The following is a 17,582-nucleotide window of genomic DNA, read 5'->3' as shown; positions in this document are numbered from 1 at the left end:
AGAGGCTCTATTAATTCTGCGAGAAAAGAAATGAAATGAAGAAATGTGTCTTCTCCATGAGCTACTTTCCCTGAAAAATCAGAACTGGGAGGGTTTGGCTGGCTCTGGTGCCTGCTTTCTTTTCCGCAGAAGCTGGTTATGAGTAGGTAGCTGTAAGTTTCTGCAAAAAACTTGACTGCTCCGGCAAAGGTATCTGAAACAACTGGGCCAGAGAGAGGTGGGAGCATGATGCTTCGCTAGCCGTGTTCACACAAAGCGCCCCAGAACATGTTGCCTTTCTTTGATCCTGCTAGCAAATGCAGGGGCATTTCGTTGTCGTTAACCCAGCGTTGGTTCCTGAGCAGTCTCTATTTCCGTTCAGTTCCCTTCTGCTATTCTGAATCTTGCCAGCATCAAGCCCTCAAGGTTCGACAGTAGCTGGGCCTGCGGCTGCCAGGGCATTGGGCTAGTTGTAGTTGTGGGTTCCTGCAGCCATTACTTCTCGTGGTCTTTATCCTTAGAGTGAGCGTCTGGCACAGGAAGGGAGCTAATGGGGAGGGAGGGGGGTTTCTGTGCACAACCATCCTTAAGTGCTCTGGAACAGGAAGAAGTGGCAGGTGCTATCCGCCTTGCTGCTGCCCCCTCGGGGGATCAGCTGGGGCTCCCACCCCTTCCGTGGGGAGTCTGGCCCCTTGCCCTGCCGGCAGACCTGGCAGGGGAGCTGCTGGGAGCAGCGCCCCTCTTCGCGTGCCCCCTCGGGCTGCAACTTTGTAGCGATGCCCGGAGACGGCAACTCTGTGGCGGCGCCGGAGCGAGGCGCCTCGCCGACGTCCAGGGCCGAGGCCGGCTCCACCCTAACCCCCGGGGGCGGGGTGAGCCCAGCCAGCGCCCAATGAGCGTTGGTTCCCGGTCGGGGCCGCTGGAAGCTTCCAGGCCTGGGGCGGCTATAAAGGGGCGACGGGCGGAGCCGCCGCTGCGAGGGATTTGGCTGGCGCGGCATGGAGGGCGCGCTGGAGGTGCAGGTGAGCGCCCTGGGGCCTGTCCCGGGGCTCGCCTGGCTGAATAGTGGCCCGAGCATGGGGGCCTGGGCGGCTCCGGCCGCCTCTTGCCTCCCCCCTCCCGGAGGGCAGAGGGAACCTCCAGCCTCCTCGGGCGGCGCAGCCCCTTTGGCTGTTGCGGCGCCTTCCGCCGGTCCCGGGCTCCTGGAGCGGCGCTCAGCGCTTCCCCGGCCCAGGGGCCCGACCCGCCTGCCGGCCGCGGAGACGGGTTCGTTGCGAGCGGCTCCTCGGGCAGGGCGGGGTGTCCGGACCCTCCTGGGGCGGGGGGGGTGCCGGCATGGAGGGGGGTCTGCGACGCCGCCGGTGTTCTGGGGTAGCCGCTCGAGTGCTCCCCGGTGCTGCCCCACTGGGAAGGAGCAGAATCGGCATCGCTCTGCAAACTGGTCCTGGATGGCAAGTGCTAGGTTCAGGGGCCCGGCGGAGCCTTGCAGCCGGTTCCGGCCCGTTTTGCTGCGGGTCCGGCCAGGGGCTGAACTCGCTCCCCGGAGACTCCCCTAAACAGGCGCTTTGCGGAGAGGAGTCTGCCCCAGGGAGCGTTAATGAACTTGGGTCCCCTCTGCGATCTCTTCCCCTTCCCCCGCCGGGGGTCCCGAGAGGCTGGGCCTGGGGTGGCACCCTTGTCAGCATGGAGGAGCACGGGGGTTGTGTGCGCCCCGAGGTGGGAGACCGGCGAGGAGGTGTCGGGTGGTGCCCGTCCTTGCGGAGGAGCAGGGGAGGGAGTAGAACTGCAGGAAAAGGTGAGGGTGGAGTCTGGAAATCCGTGCCTGTGTGGTACTGATCCCTCAAAGGCTTGGAGCCTCCAAACAGTCGGAGATGAACTAACTTAACTCTCCCCAGGATTTAGCTACAAATTTTTGGTTTTCATTATCTGTAAATGTCCGTCTCTTTGTCTGGGCTGCCCCTGGCACTATCTGTTGTATGTTGATGATTCTGGCACACATTTTCCCAACTACTCAGCCACCACTCCGTTCAGCTGGCTCTTGCAACGAGACCATGTTTCTCGTCAAGAGATGCACGTTGCTTAGCTTTGGTGGCAGGGTGCTGCATTCCCAGGTTAGTGGGGGGAAATAATCTTCCTAAAACACTCTTTTAGACACCCCAACAATGACAACCCAAACTGGGGGGGAAGCCCATCTTGAAAAGGGGAGAGGGAAGGTGACTTAAAAGCTTACCAATTACTATGGCCATCTCTGCCATTTCATGGCTGCTCTCGCATCTTTGATTCTGTATGCAGGGAGCATTGTTACTGGTTTAGAGAACTAGGGGGTTTAGGGCCAATCACTTTCCTGCTCTCTAATCTCTACCTTCTGGAAGGATTTTTCCTGCTTTAGAAAAATAGTACAACTAAATATGTACTAGCTGTAGAAACAAATGTTGAGGCTTGAGAGCAGTCTCTTAAAATGATTGTTACATGGTATGTAAAGGGTGACTTCTAACCCAGTCTAGTTAAACTAATGCAGACCCCTGTGTGGATGCACTTATTTCAGTGCAACTTAAATGGACTTCTAATCACCTTAAGTTAAATCAAAACATGCTTGTTTTGAAACCAGGATAAGAGCCTCTACACAGGGGTTTGTGCCAGTTTAATTAAAGTGGGTTTAAAAAAAAAACTTGAGTGAAACGGTTGCAATTGTCCCAAATAGGAAAGGTTTTAGTAACTTCTTGCTGTATCTCCATACCCAGGAAAGATGCTGATGCTTCTTTGGGTGAGGTATGGGAGCTGCCACTTACCAATATTTCTCCAGTCTGTTCTCTCCAGCTGAGTTGCAATTTAAAGTCTTAGAAAATGTAGATTCTAATTGGAGTGAGTGTGTCAGAGGCTGTCACAGCAGTATGGTATTCTCTCTGGCATCCTGTTCCAGATGCATGTCCTGTCTTAGCATCAGTCTGAGTTGGTGGCTGTCTGACTGCTTTCTTCAAGGTGTCTGAACACCTTTTTATGTATTACTCTTAAATTATTCTCTAATACTGAGGTTTTTCCTCTTGAAACTCTTCTGCAACCTGGACTTCGTTCTGGAGTCTTTGCTGGAATCTAGGGAGCTTCATAGCTCACTTTCACTTACTCCATGGTGATGAGGACCTGATGAGGCCTCCCTGCCACACTACCATGGCTCCATTAAACCAGACCAGGTAGGTGAACCTTGACTGAGTAGAGCCACTGGAGGTCTCTGTGATGTAGGAGTCTTGTCACATGTTCTCTGACCCTGGAGAATTAAGAGGTTTCAGAGTAGCAGCCATGTTAGTCTGTATTCTCAAAAAAGAAAAGGAGGACTTGTGGCACCTTAGAGACTAACAAATATATTTGAGCATAAGCTTTTGTGAGCTACAGCATCCGATGAAGTGAGCTGCAGCTCACGAAAGCTTATGCTCAAATAAATTTGTTAGTCTCTAAGGTGCCACAAGTACTCCTTTTCTTTTTGGAGAATAAGAGAGCGCAGTCTAAAGTTTTACATACCAGTTGGTGGTGGTTTTTGGAGGACGGTTGTAAATGGGTGTCTGTCTACTGATGGGGCGGGTCACTGCTAAGTCGCTTCCTCTGAAGGCCTCAGACATGAGGTCAGAAATAACCACTGGGCCAACCTTGGACAAAGTGTCTGTCTGATTCCTTGACAGATGTGGAGTGATGCCATCAATCAGAACAATAAAACAGCCCTGTTGGCCTGGGTGAAGAAGACTGGCATCCAACTGGTGCAGGTCAATGGTCAGAGGAAGTATGGAGGCCCTCCCCCAGGTAAGTTGACAGTTTTTTCAGTTGCTTTAGGCATAGAATCATAGAATATCAGGGTTGGAAGGGACCCCAGAAGGTCATCTAGTCCAACCCCCTGCTCAAAGCAGGACCAAGTCCCAGTTAAATCATCCTAGCCAGGGCTTTGTCAAGCCTGACCTTAAAAACCTCTAAGGAAGGAGATTCTACCACCTCCCTAGGTAACGCATTCCAGTGTTTCACCACCCTCTTAGTGAAAAAGTTTTTCCTAATATCCAATCTAAACCTCCCCCATTGCAACTTGAGACCATTACTCCTCGTTCTGTCATCTGCTACCATTGAGAACAGTCTAGAGCCATCCTCTTTGAAACCCCCTTTCAGGTAGTTGAAAGCAGCTATCAAATCCCCCCTCATTCTTCTCTTCTGCAGACTAAACAATCCCAGCTCCCTCAGCCTCTCCTCACAAGTCATGTGCTCTAGACCCCTAATCATTTTTGTTGCCCTTCGCTGTACTCTTTCCAATTTATCCACATCCTTCTTGTAGTGTGGGGCCCAAAACTGGACACAGTACTCCAGATGAGGCCTCACCAGTGTCGAATAGAGGGGAACGATCACGTCCCTCGATCTGCTCGCTATGCCCCTACTTATACATCCCAAAATGCCATTGGCCTTCTTGGCAACAAGGGCACACTGCTGACTCATATCCAGCTTCTCGTCCACTGTCACCCCTAGGTCCTTTTCCGCAGAACTGCTGCCGAGCCATTCGGTCCCTAGTCTGTAGCGGTGCATTGGATTCTTCCATCCTAAGTACAGGACCCTGCACTTATCCTTATTGAACCTCATTAGATTTCTTTTGGCCCAATCTTCCAATTTGTCTAGGTCCTTCTGTATCCTATCCCTCCCCTCCAGCGTATCTACCACTCCTCCCAGTTTAGTATCATCCGCAAATTTGCTGAGAGTGCAATCCACACCATCCTCCAGATCATTTATGAAGATATTGAACAAAACGGGCCCCAGGACCGACCCCTGGGGCACTCCACTTGACACCGACTGCCAACTAGACATGGAGCCATTGATCACTACCCGTTGAGCCCGACAATCTAGCCAGCTTTCTACCCACCTTATAGTGCATTCATCCAGCCCATACTTCCTTAACTTGCTGACAAGAATGCTGTGGGAGACCGTGTCAAAAGCTTTGCTAAAGTCAAGAAACAATACATCCACTGCTTTCCCTTCATCCACAGAACCAGTAATCTCATCATAAAAGGCGATTAGATTAGTCAGGCATGACCTTCCCTTGGTGAATCCATGCTGACTGTTCCTGATCACTTTCCTCTCCTCTAAGTGCTTCAGGATTGATTCTTTGAGGACCTGCTCCATGATTTTTCCAGGGACTGAGGTGAGGCTGACCGGCCTGTAGTTCCCAGGATCCTCCTTCTTCCCTTTTTTAAAGATGGGCACTACATTAGCCTGTTTCCAGTCATCCGGGACTTCCCCCGTTCGCCACGAGTTTTCAAAGATAATGGCCAAGGGCTCTGCAATCACAGCCGCCAATTCCCTCAGCACTCTCGGATGCAATTCGTCCGGCCCCATGGACTTGTGCACGTCCAGCTTTTCTAAATAGTCCCTAACCACCTCTATCTCTACAGAGGGCTGGCCATCTCTTCCCCATTTTGTGATGCCCAGAAATATAGTCACTCCACTGGTTCCAAACTGCTGAATCCATTCACAGCTCCATGATAGATATCTAGGTTTTCCATTCATTGCTAAGTTTCCTGATGAGGAAGTGTGGTGATTTGGGGGTGTCTGTACAATGTAAGAGTTTTGGTTGATACTGTGAAGCTGTTGCTTTGAAAACTAGTATCGTGTGTGTGTGTGTGTGTGTGTGTATTCCACCTCTGCTGGCAAGGATATATCATGTCTGACACAACATTGTCCCTGGCATTTGAATGGGGTGATGACTTACCCAAGCTGAAGCACATTGGGACACATCCACACTACAAACTCTTGTCAGTGCAAGTTACATAGGCCTAAAGCTGCTGCAGTTATCGTATCACTTGTATGCTTGGCTCCTTGCATTGGTACTGTGCACACTCACCAGGAGTGCCTATAACTATATGCAGTGCTTAGGTATTCTGGTGTGCAAGTGCCATTGGGAACTTTGGGCAATGCGTGGAGGGGCAGAAACAAGTTGTGCAGGGGTGGGTGGATCTGCAGGGTCAAGTTCCCATCGTGGAACTTTCTGCATATCATAACATCTCTATCCCATAATTTTTGCTCCTGTTTTGAAAGTTCTATGAACCCAGGCAGGGCTTATCACTGTTAGTCATCTCTGATAGAAGCATGGAGTCTGAACAGCTCTGCGCTATTATCATGAGCATTGCAAGCACAGGATATACGATCTCTTTGGTATTTGTAGAGCCGTGAGAGGTGTATTGCAGTGCTATGATGAAGCTCTCCATGGACTGCAAAGGGAGGCAAGCCTGTGTTTGAACATGTAGATCCACAAGAGTCTCTAAGGATTTTTGCTGCTGGAGAAGCATAATTGTATTCTGATAGATCTGTCATCTTTTCCTGCCGGGACTCCTGGATCTTTCTCCTGTCCACTCTGTCCTTCTCCATACAGTCTGCAGTATTCAACCTCCAGGTCCTTTGTTCATGGTCTGAAATAGCTCTGGCTTGCAGGATCTTGCTCAGCGTGTCATCCCAAGTCGTCCTCTTTCTCCACCTTATCTGGTTCAGGTGTTCTGCATGTGTGAAGGGGGAACCCCTGCAGCCTACAACAGCTACAGACAGGTGACCTAGGGGTGGGGGTATGCAGGGTCATGGGCCCCATTTCTGTGAGCGCCGAGCAGGGCTGCTCCTAGACATTGTGGTGCCCTACGCAGGCCTGCCCCCGTGGCGGTGGGGGACTGGCCCCAGGCCTCTGTCAGGGTGGAGGACTGTGCACCAAGGTCTGTGTGAGGCAGGAGCAGGCTTGGGGGGGCAGGGGGAAACAGCCCCCCAGCATGAATCAGTGGAGTGGGTTGGGGATGGATTGCTCCACTTTCTGCTGCCCAGTGATTGCAGGACAGGCCTGACTTTGGGGAGCAGGGGGGAACTGCCCCCCAGCACTCACTGCAGGCCGGGTCACTCCACTTTCTGCTGCACTTTGAGTGCAGGATGTGCCCGCCCCGGGATGTAGCTCAGGGGAAGGGGTGGGGTTGGGGCCGAGCAGGGGTGGGAAGTGGCAGGGCGGAGCAGGTGCGGGGGGCTATGGGAAAGGGATGGAGTGGGGGCAGGAGCGGGGGCAGCATTCAGCAGGGGATGGGGCTGGCCACTGGAGCAGCACAGAGCTGCGTAGGGCACCAGGAAATTTGGGGCAATTTGGTGCCCCAAATTTCCTGGTGCCCTACGCAGCTGCATAGTTTTCATATGAGTAAGGATGGCCCTGGCGCTGAGCTGCGCTTGCTCTGCTTGGCCTGCCAGTGGGGCAAGGAGGCTCTGTCCTGCTGCTGCTGTGCCTCTCCTGGTCATATTTCTGGCTCACTGAGCCCCTCTCCCTGGCAGCTGGGCCCAGGCAGGGAGCAGAGGGGGCAGGATGGAGCCACTTCACATGCTAGGTGAAGGTGGCCACTTTGGGTCTCTGCCTCTGTGCACTGCAGCTGCTGCCTGTGAAAGCCCAGCTGTGGAGGCAGCAGCAGTCCAGGCCTGGCTTCTGGGGATGGGGGACAAGCAAGTAAGAGGTCCCCCCAGCATATTTCCAGCTCAGCCCCTGTCCCTGGCAGCTGGGTCAGGGTGGGGAACAGAGGAGGTGGGCTGCTACCGCTTTCCCAGCCAGGCACTCTCTCAGGTGGCCATTGCTCTGCAGCGACCATGCACAGCCATCCTCAGCCAGTGGGAGAAGCGGCTCCATCTTGGCCCCTCTGCTCCCTGTCTGGGTCTAGCTGCTGGGGACAAAGGCTGAGTAAGCAGGAAATATGCTTGGGGGGGGGTGCAGTGGGAGAAGGAAAACATCCCCCACCCTCGTGGGGAGAGTGGTGACCCTGGACTGGGCTCAGGATTGGGGCAGGGGTTTGCTGGGGAAGGTATTGGGAGTTTCCTCTGCTCACCCTGAGTTAAGGGCATTGCCTGCAACCCTCCCCCTGCTGAGGTGTCCATAAGAGTACAGGAGCTCTGGGAAGACACTGTGGTGCTGAGAGTTTCCCAAGGCAGTGGGCCCAGCCCAGAGGCACATGCTCCCTGTACCTGTGGCCCCAGCCCTCCAGGAGTTAGTGGGATTGGCTGCCCTGGCCCAGGGACATGGGGCTGAAAGGTTCCTCCCAGAGGTGACACATGGGGTGGTCATGTCAAACCCCCTGCCCCTGAGTATCAGCAGGTACAAGTCATGTCTGGCTACGGATAAAACCAGATTGACTGTTGGCCTCCCTTGCTTCTGACATGTCTGACTCAGTTCCTTCACTTTTATGGGGCACTACAGCTGATCCATGTCATTCTCCTTGTCCTGTGCTACCTGCTCATAGGTTTCCATGTTTCCTCAGCTGGATTGGAGCTGTACCTACACAGCCTCTTCTCCCCACAGGCACAGGATTTCTATATCTCCTGTCCACTCCAGGCTGGAGCATATGACCAGCTGGGCAGCTGTACACAGCAGTGGAGAGCTGCTAGGTGTGCTTGCCAAGCTAGACAGTCAGGAAAAGGCATTTAAAAAATTTGTGGGACTTCAAAGGTGGGGGTGGCTTCTGGTCTAGGAGTCCTGGGCAGTGGAGTTGACAGTTGAATGTGTCAGGCATTGTGGGACAGCTGCTGGAGGAGTGTTAGGGTCTACATAGGCAACACAGGGTCTACACTCGCACTGCGTCAACTGCTGTACATCAACCATGGCTTGATGCTCTTCAGAGAGCTGATGTTACTATGTTGGTGTAATGTAGACCTTGCATTGGTGGGAGACCAATTTACACTTAGACACTCACAGCTAGGTTGATGCAAGGCAGCTTATGTTGCCCAAACTTTGTAATGTAGACAAGGCCTGGGTGTGATTCAGCTATGAGAGGATACTTCCACCCCTCTCTGAAGGGAGAGGGGAATGGCAGGAATTGAAAATTGTCAAACACCGAATGAAGAAGCGGTGTTTGAAGAGGTGTTCGTGGGATGTATAAATTAGGAAAGGTCGGGCACAAAGGAACAGGCGATGCGTTGGGAAGGGAGGGTGTGAACCAGCCAAGGACAGAGAAGGCAAGCTAGGCTGGAAGTCTCCTTGCAGGGCTGTCCTTACCCATATGCAAACTACACAGCTGCATAGGGCACCAGGAAATTTGGGGCAACAAATTGCCCCAAATTTCCTGGTGCCCTACGCACCTGCGTGTTGCTTCAGTGGCCAGCCCAATCCCTTGGCCAGCTGAGCCGGCCAAGAAAGCTGCCCCCTCCCTCCACCCCACCCCTGCTCCACCCCAGCGCACCTCCACTCCACCCCTTCCACTGAGCTACATCCTGGGGGACTGCAGCAGGGGGTGGGTACAACCCTGAACTCAGGGCCAGCGCAAGAATGTTTTGTGCCCTAGGTGAAACTTCCACCTTGCAGCAGCTCCCCACCCCCCCGCCCTGAGGCACGCCCCCGGCTCCCCGCCTCCCCTTGGCTCACCTCTGCTCCGCCTCCTCCCTGAGCACGGCTGCCGCTTTTCCTGCCTCCCAGGCTTGCAGCTCCATGATTGAGCCTGGGAGGGAGAGAAGCAGAGCGGGGCGGAATCACTCAATGCACTCAGGGGAGGAGGCGGAGCAGAGGTGAGCTGGGGCAGGGAGTGGTTCCCCTGTGTGCTGTGTCCCCCTCCCCCCGTTACTTGCTGCAGGTGGCCCTCTGCGCACCCCCCTGCCCCAGCTCACTTCCACTCCACCACCTCCCCGGAGTGCACTTTTGGCCACCTTCAACCACTTGGCACCGCCTCGTTCACCTAGTGGTTGCACTGGCCCTGCCTGCACTCACCGGCCAGCGGGAAGTGGAGCTACCTGGCCCCAGCCCACTTGACTTCGCTGGCTCCCAGCTGCACCACTGGTGAGTGCTGGGGGGCGGTTACCCCCTGCCCTCCAAATCGCAAGGCTGGGAGCCAAAGGAACAGAGCGGAGTGGGCTGTGGCCTGGTCACTTCACTTCCTGTCACACCATGAATGCAGGGTCGGGCCTGCTCTGCAATCACCATGCAGCAGGAAGTAGAGTGACCCAGCCCCAATCTGCTCTGCTCTGCCAGCTTGTGCTGGGGGGCAGTTTCCCCCCGCTTCCTCCCAGCCGCGGAGGACATCAAAATGTCTAGGGACACCTGTCTCCATGCAGGAGAAGCAGTCCAGCATGTAGAAGTCTGAGGCCAGGGACCCTGCTTAGCTACCTGAACAGAGTTTGTCTGCCAAGGGCAGGGTGAGCTAGTGAGGGGCATTGCAGTTAGGTTTTCTAAATGATCTGTAATCTGAGGCATGGTATACTCTACAATTAGGTCAACGTTAGGCAGCTTGCATCGATCTAATTATGTCAGTGTCTACACTGCAGCCTTGTCCTGCACAGATATAATTTCTCCACTGCCATGAGAGGTGTAGGGCTTGCGTAGGTGTAGTTAGGGCAACGCAGTGTCTGTGTAGACACTGCATTCCTTACAGAAGCTGTTGGCTCTTGTCAACTGACAAGAAGCTAGGCAGCTAGAACCCAACTGCCTCTTGTGCCCCTGGAGAAATGGGCAGCTGGACCCCACTCCCAGCCAGAAATGTTGGCGGTCTTGTCAATTGTATGGCTCTGGAGCTGGGAACAGGAAGGCTAGAAACCCCAGGTGGTTTTCCCCCTGCTCCTGGCAAGGAATGGGGAGGCAGCTCAAGGGCAGGGGCAGCTCAGGCTCCTGCAGGGAGCTGCCAGCAAAATTGAAAGACTAGGGTCTCAGCTCCCCATGCTGCCCCTTTTAGGTCAGTGGAAGCGCTTCTGGTGAGGATGTGCACCACCAACCCAAGGAGAGTAGTGTAGACATGCACCACCACAGTAAGTCAACCTAATAGAGGTTGGCTTAAGTTTATAGTGTAGGTAGACCCTGAGTAATTTTCTCTTTTTAAAGATCCAGGATGTGTTTGGACTTCTGTGCAAAGAGTGTATGTGTTAAGCATTCACACCTACCACTTGAGCCCTCAGAGGTACCAAAAAGGCTCATGCTTAGGGCCCTAGAAAATTCACAAGCATAAAATATGCATCACAGACCATGAAAACTGGTCTCCCCTGCGAAATCTGTCCATTGGTCACGGTACTGCCACCCTTTTGTGCTGCCTTCAGAGCTGGGTGGCTAGAGATCAGTGGCTTCTGGGTGGGCACCCAGCTCAGAAGGTGGCACCGCCACCACCACCAGCAGTGCAGAAGTGAGGGTACCATGGTATGAGGGGTCGTCACTTTTTTGGGGGCAGAGTTGGCCTTACAGGTGGGTTATATGGGCAACCGCCTAAGGTGCTGTGGTTGGGAGGCACTGTGGTCACCCTGCCCCACTCACGGCCAACCCAATGTCCCCTTAACCTCTGAACCCTGGTCCAGAGCTGGGGAAAGGGAGGGCTGGGGGGGCCTCAGTTGGGGGCTTCTATCATGTGCCAGGCTCCAGCAGCTAATCCTGGCTGGTCTGGGGAGGGACAAATGGGACTTCCTTGTCCCCTGCATGGGCCACTCCTGGGGTTGGGAGAGACCCACCTCTGGAAGCCTCCCCCACCTGCAGGAAGCTCAGCAGCAGCTGGCTAGGAACCCAGCTGTTCTGTGCTGCTGGCACTAGCACTGACTTCAGAGTTGAGCTCCCAGCCAGCGGCGGCTGCTCTCCAGCAGCAGCATAGAAGTAAGAGTGGCAATACTGCAACCCTCTACAATATAGCCGATCTCCCCCATGATCCCGTTTTGGGTCGGAACTCCCATGCTCACAACACCATGACATTTCAGATTTAAATATCTGAACCCATGCAATTAAAAACTTTTTAAAATCCAATGACCATGAAATTTACCAAAATGGGCCATGAATTTCATAGGGCCCTCTTCATGCTTTCGGATGGAATTATGGAGGAGGATGTATTTTAAGATGAGGGGAGTGGATCTGAAGGGTCAGCACTGAGCCCAAGGGTCTTGGGGCAGGAGGGGTGTAGACAGAGTCTGTGCCTTGAGAGCATGCCAAGGGATTCCCCCAAGACTGGGACAGTTGTTGGGGGGGGGGGGAGGGGGCAGGTTCTGGAGGCTAAAACACCTGGGCACCCAGCGGCTGGGTTCCCTCATAACAGCCTGGTGGGTGAGCAAGAGGGAGGGTGTGCTGTGAAGGGAGCAGGGTGGATTGATTTAAATCGAGGTCTTTGAAGATCAGTGATCTTCAAATCACCAACTGAGAGCCTCTGTTTAAATACTGATTTTAATTAACTTTTCCATTTGTACTCCAGTTATTTTCTAAAGAAAGATGCTGTCTTATTGCTTGATGTACCCATTAAAAAATGTTGCTTTACAACTAAATAGAGCCTTGACACTAGATTTGGTGCATCTTTTTGCTACATGTATTTAAGCAACTTTATAGCTTCATATTTTCAGAGTCTTAATTGTATGTTTTTAGTATGATAAAAAATGGTGACTGATATATTGCTTACTTGCTAGATAATTAACTTTTTGCTAATGATTTGTCAAGCTCCATTAGGATGGTAACTGGTATTTAAACACAGCATATAATTTTTTTTTAAATAAAACCTTTTAATACAGTACATGACCTATTGTACCATATTTAAAAAAACTTATAGAGCAAAGTTAGAATTGGGGGAAGACCTCTTTCTTACTATAGAAAAGTAGCCTTTAATTCCAAGTTTTTGATAGCAGCTCATGAATTTAACTTTTTTTAACTTAAATGTTTTAAGCAATTAATCAGATTTCATTTCTAAACAGTTTTACTTATAAAAATAAACTTGTAAGAATTTAAAAAAACCAAGTCAAAGAAACCTTTTTAACATTTTTCTCACCAGTGGATGAGAGGGTTCCCTCTGTCCTCTCCCACTGAGCAAGACAGCCTTGCTTTTTACCCTTTTGGATCTGTTCCAGCCTGTCCTGTGTGCAGAGCTGGTGTCCAAGGCTCATTGCCTGCCCAGGATCCTTCTGCAGATAAGGGGTAAGCTGAGGCCTGGTTCACTTTGCGCTCCAGTGGCACAGCCTCTTGTTGCACTGAATTTCATAGAAGCGCGGTTGTCGGAGACTGGGTGTTTCTCACAGTCTTACTGCTTGACTTTTGTTGTGTATCTACAGGCTGGATCGGGGAGCCCCCTCTATCTGGCTCAGAGGTATTCATTGGAAAACTCCCTCAGGACATCTATGAAAACAAACTAATTCCTCTCTTCCAAAGCGTGGGCAAGCTGTACGAGTTCCGCCTCATGATGACTTTCAGCGGGCTCAACCGTGGCTTCGCCTATGCCAAGTACAGCAATCGGCGCAGTGCACAAATAGCAATTGCTGCTCTGAACAACTTTGAGGTGCAGAAGGGCTGCCCCATCATGGTTTGCAGGAGCACTGAGAAGTGTGAGCTGTGTGTGGATGGCCTGTCGTCCTTGGTGGAACAGGGCCAGCTGCGGACATTGTTGCAGGAGGTGACAACAGGGGTCCTGAACATCTCCCTGTATCCCAGCCCCTCCCGGAATGGGCTACAGCTCGCAGTGCTGAAATACAACTCCCACCGAGCCGCAGCCATGGCCAAGAAAACTCTAGTGGAAGGTACTCCACCTCTGTGGGGAGGAGTGGGTCAGGGCAGAGGAGTCGGAATGGAAGGGGCATTGCAGATCCCAGAAGTACCAGTGGCTTCTCTGAGCACTAATCTGGGAGTAGTGGGTGCATGTATCTTCTGGTCTGCTTAAGTCTCTCATCCTGACAGGGTGATATCACCTTAAAATGGCAACACTGGTTACCGTCTTGCCCCTTTCCATGTCCTTTCAGATATTGCCTTTGTTTGTGGCAGTTGATTGCCCCAGCTTTCCTGGGGTATATATCACCAGGGCAGAAAGGAGAGCTTGGAAATGACAGCAGAGCTGTTACTGGTCTCTCAGGCTAAATGAGTTTGGGAGTGGGTTTTCTCAAATTTAGGCCCATATCTGGTAACCTGTAGCCATTGTCAGTGTAAACCCAACTCAGAATGCAGGGAATTATCAGTAGTATCTCAAACTGTCTTGTCCAATACCTGATAAGTGTGAGTGGGTGGGGGAGGAATCTGTGTGCATTCTTACTCCCTCTTGCTTTCTTGCCTGTATCTTGCATGTACAGTCATCATTCTCAGCACCAGGAGCACCAATGCTCTGAAACTAAGACCTGCTTCCTCTTGTGCATAGGTAACTTGGGCCTGTATGGAGAGGAAATCGAAGTGGATTGGCTGAAAGTAGACATGAAGCAGAAACTCCGTGCCAACTTGGAGAGAACCTTCCCAGAAAGCTTGCAGCCTGGTGGCTGCGAGAGTGACAGTCCAAGCCAGGCACCTGGTGATGCTGTGACATGCCCCTTGCCACAGGCACTCTGCGTGTTAGACTACTTGAACGCACTGTGCAAGAAGCAACAGCTGGGAATCCCTGTTTTTCTAACTAAATGTGTCCAAGCAAACCCTGACGGCTGGCTGCGGTTCTGGTATCAGGTGGTGATTCCAGGTTACCCATCCCCCTTCAGTGGGTTTATGTGGATCAAACCTGATAAATCTGGCTTGAGTGGACATGACAAGGCCAAGAATGCCATAGCGCTGCAGCTGCTCAAAACTTTGGGTGAGTCTGTCCATGGCTCTGCAGAGGTCTTGGGGCTGAGGGGAACAGCTCCCAAAAGCCAGGGCATTAAAAACCCAGTGACTCAGTTACGGGGATGCTGTTGGACCAAATTCAGCTTGGTATCTTGACCTTTTTATGTAGTTTAGGAAAGAACCATAGAAATGTTTGCACATTCTTTCCAGAGGAATGCCAGTGGTTGATAGTCCTCTTCTGCATGCCCAACCCAGCCATTGCAGCTTAGTCCTTATGCGTGAGACACTTCCGGTAGAGTTGGGGCAGTTCATGCTTGGTCTCTAAGTCTGGCTGAGGGGGAAATTCAAAATGAAAGTGAAATGAGCCAGCGAGAAGGAAGATGAAACTAAAATTGTTTCAGGGTTTAATCTTGGAAACATCTCTTCGCTTGCGGGATGTCCTGCCCTCCAAGTTAGGGGATGCCAGTATCTCCTGTTACCTCTGGGATTGCGAGGGTGGGGAAGGGAGCAGGAATCAAAGGAATGTGAAATGCCTCCTGCTGGAGGATAGATGAAATACTACCAGTAGAGTGACTCTCAGTTATGGGCTTCCTGTGCTAGCACTCCAGTGGCTGGAGTGTATTGATGTGAGCTGAAGCTGAAGGAGGAGATGTGAGGTGCAGGAAAGGCTGGGTAAATAGTCTATTTTGGAAGGGAAGGGGTGTACAGGCATGGGGAAAGGGGAGGGGTGCGCTGTCTCTGACTGTTCAGCTCTCTGCTGTGTTGCATATGGCTCTAATTCTCTTTTCCTTCCCCAACAGGGTGCCCGGTGGTGTAGGCTGGATGTTTCCACAGAGCCATGCGCTGCCCCTCTAGGGCTCAGTGCATTGGCTTTGTGTTCCTGTCTCTGGCCCCTTGAGGGGAGGAGGGGTGAGGCAGATGTGTTCACATTTTGTAAGCTGGTTTTACAGGACGTGGGCACTGAGCAGAGGCTGCTTCTGGTCCCTGTTTGTCTGTTTGTTTTTTCTCTCAGATGTTTGACACCAATTTGTTTTCGGTTTTTTTAATGTTTTTATGTTCTCTGCTCTGGCTGTGCCCAGGTGGGGTAACCCAGGGAGGTGGGTGTCATGGGGATTCCCACTACCATGATAGAGGGACCGGCTAAACTGGCCAGGCAATGAAGGACCCAATCTGCATAGGTCCTGGGGTCATAAGAGGATGCGTGATGGGTGAGTCTGACAAGGCTCCAAAATTTTTCTTTTGTTAAGGTTTTATTTGTATCAAAATGCACCTGCCAGTGTGGCAGGAGAGGGGGATGTTCAGTGCTTTTTGGAGAGGGCCTGGGGAACTCCCTGCTATTAGACTGGGCAATTAATGACTGTCCCTGGCATGTACAGCACAGAGCTATATTGGTAGCAAGCCCTGCAGGTGCACTGAGCAAGCCTCTGCTTCCCCACCCACATCTGGGGGAAGGGCTGTTCTGTTTAAATTCCTGGGCCTAAATCTTGTTCTCTTAGCTCTTTATTGTTTGACTCATTCTGTTGAAAGTTGTTTACTTTGCTTTAAAAGCTTGGTTGAGTTTTTTATTGTGGTCTTGGCCAGTGAGGTCAGACAACTGTCCTGTGAAGCAAGGAAGAGCATGGGACACGCACTGGGTGGGAAACACCCCCTGCAATGCTGCCTGTTCCACTTGCCTATGCTCTGTTTGGAAGAATCCAGTGTTCTCTGTTGGAAGCATCCCTCCTGGCCTGAGTCATGAGTGGAGGCCTTTCCTGAATCCTGCTAGTGCCTAAGTAGGGGAGGGTCACGGCTGGCATGCTGACGGGAGCTGTTTTTAATGAGGAAATGATGACCACCTCTCTGAGGCACCAAGCTATTTATGAGAAAGGAGCTGTAAGGAAATGGCATTTGGGGTCCTCCAGTCCCCACTGGTGTTGACAGTCCATGCCACTGTGTATGAATGATCATTCAGACTCTGACTGAAGGGTTGGGAGGTTGTATTAAAGTAGCCTGAAAGGCAACTGCTGTGTCCAGTCTTCTCTGGAGTATGGTGCCAACAGCCCTTTGGGCCCCCTGTATGTGGAATGGATCCTGCCTCTGTCACCAGTGTTGGCTTGGGCTCAGGGGGAGGGATTCTTCTCCCCGTTGCAATGCTGAGTCACCATCCTGCTGGAGCAGAAGGGTTGGTGGGCTTCCTTGTCAGCAGTGGCCAGATGCTGCTGCCCTTGTGCCAGCTACACTCTTCCTTTCCCAAAGCCAGGCCAGTGAGGTGCTGTTCTAGAGTATCCTCCAGCCTACCAGTCCCTGCCCCCAGCAGCATGAGCTCTGCTCTCCTCACTGCTTTGTTTCCAGGACTGCCTGTCCACTCACATGGCGTTTGGGCCTTGAAAATCTCAACCTCATCTCTCCATTAGCTAATGCCTGGGATTGACAGGGTTAGGGAGGAGTTGCTGAGTTGTAGGGAGAGTTGCTGGCAGGGGGCAGCTCTGTTCAAGAAGGCCAGCTGCTGCTGAAGGTAAAGTGGAAGGTTAAATGCTTCAGGGAGCAGTGGCAGGTGCTCAGCCTTACTCCTGGTACTGAGCATCTCCAGGGTCTGTCTGCTGGTGAGCTGCCCTGGCCTTAAAGAACTTGGGAAGGGGTGACAGAGGCTCTGCTCCTGAGCTGGAGCTTGTGGGTTTTTGAAGAGGGTTTTGGGGATGACTGCAAAGGCTCAGCTAGGAGAGAAGCACCTGCCTCATGGTGGTTGCTCATGTCCTCTTGGGAAACCAACTGCCCTTTCCTTTGGAGATCTCAGTTCAGTGCAGCTGCACCTGTCTCTCTCCTGTGCTCCACTGTGGGCTCCTTCTTAAATTCTCTGGCTTCATGCTGTCACCTCATGATAGTGGCAGAGACTAGTTCATTCTCTCTCCTGAGAGGTGGTTTTCTGTGCTGCAGTTCCCTGCCTATACGGTGATATTCCTAGCAAGCCAGACTGCATAAACTGGCCACTGTCTGTGCTTTGCTTCCTCTCCACTGCTTATGCCCAGAGTAACTGTCTGCAGTTGCACCCAATTTTTAAGCAAGTACATTTATTCTTAACGTGAACTTTTTGAAAGCTCTAAAAAAACCTCCATGCAAGGAACAGTGCTTCCTGGAGCTCATGCCCACTCCATCC

General features: G+C 52.1%; 1 protein-coding gene across 2 annotated transcripts; it reads left to right on the top strand.

The window, feature by feature from the left end:
* The first annotated feature begins 784 nt into the window (after positions 1-784).
* Positions 785-16,449, top strand: DND1 (DND microRNA-mediated repression inhibitor 1). Of its 2 annotated transcripts, none has more exons than XM_038415008.2 (5): positions 785-1,001; positions 3,651-3,768; positions 12,988-13,449; positions 14,058-14,477; positions 15,250-16,449. In XM_038415008.2, exons 1-5 carry the CDS (start codon positions 978-980, stop codon positions 15,264-15,266), a joined length of 1,041 nt encoding a protein of 346 aa, XP_038270936.1. In that variant the 5' UTR covers positions 785-977; the 3' UTR covers positions 15,267-16,449. The 2 variants fall into 2 exon arrangements, with proteins under 2 accessions (XP_038270936.1, XP_038270937.1); XM_038415009.2 differs by lacking the exon at positions 785-1,001 and adding an exon at positions 3,120-3,167.
* Positions 16,450-17,582: the final 1,133 nt, after the last annotated feature.

Source organism: Dermochelys coriacea, chromosome 8, assembly GCF_009764565.3.
Source record: "Dermochelys coriacea isolate rDerCor1 chromosome 8, rDerCor1.pri.v4, whole genome shotgun sequence".
In the NCBI taxonomy this organism is placed as follows: domain Eukaryota; kingdom Metazoa; phylum Chordata; order Testudines; family Dermochelyidae; genus Dermochelys; species Dermochelys coriacea.
The sequence above is the reverse complement of the archived record's forward strand: the minus strand, read 5'-3'. Positions and strand labels throughout refer to the sequence as shown.

Coding starts and splice junctions, on each gene's coding strand:
- DND1 (XM_038415008.2), top strand. CDS start 978: ATGGAGGGCGCGCTGGAGGTGCAG. Junction 3,769..12,987: donor GTATGGAGGCCCTCCCCCAG/GTAAGTTGACAG, acceptor GTGTATCTACAG/GCTGGATCGGGGAGCCCCCT. Junction 13,450..14,057: donor CAAGAAAACTCTAGTGGAAG/GTACTCCACCTC, acceptor TCTTGTGCATAG/GTAACTTGGGCCTGTATGGA.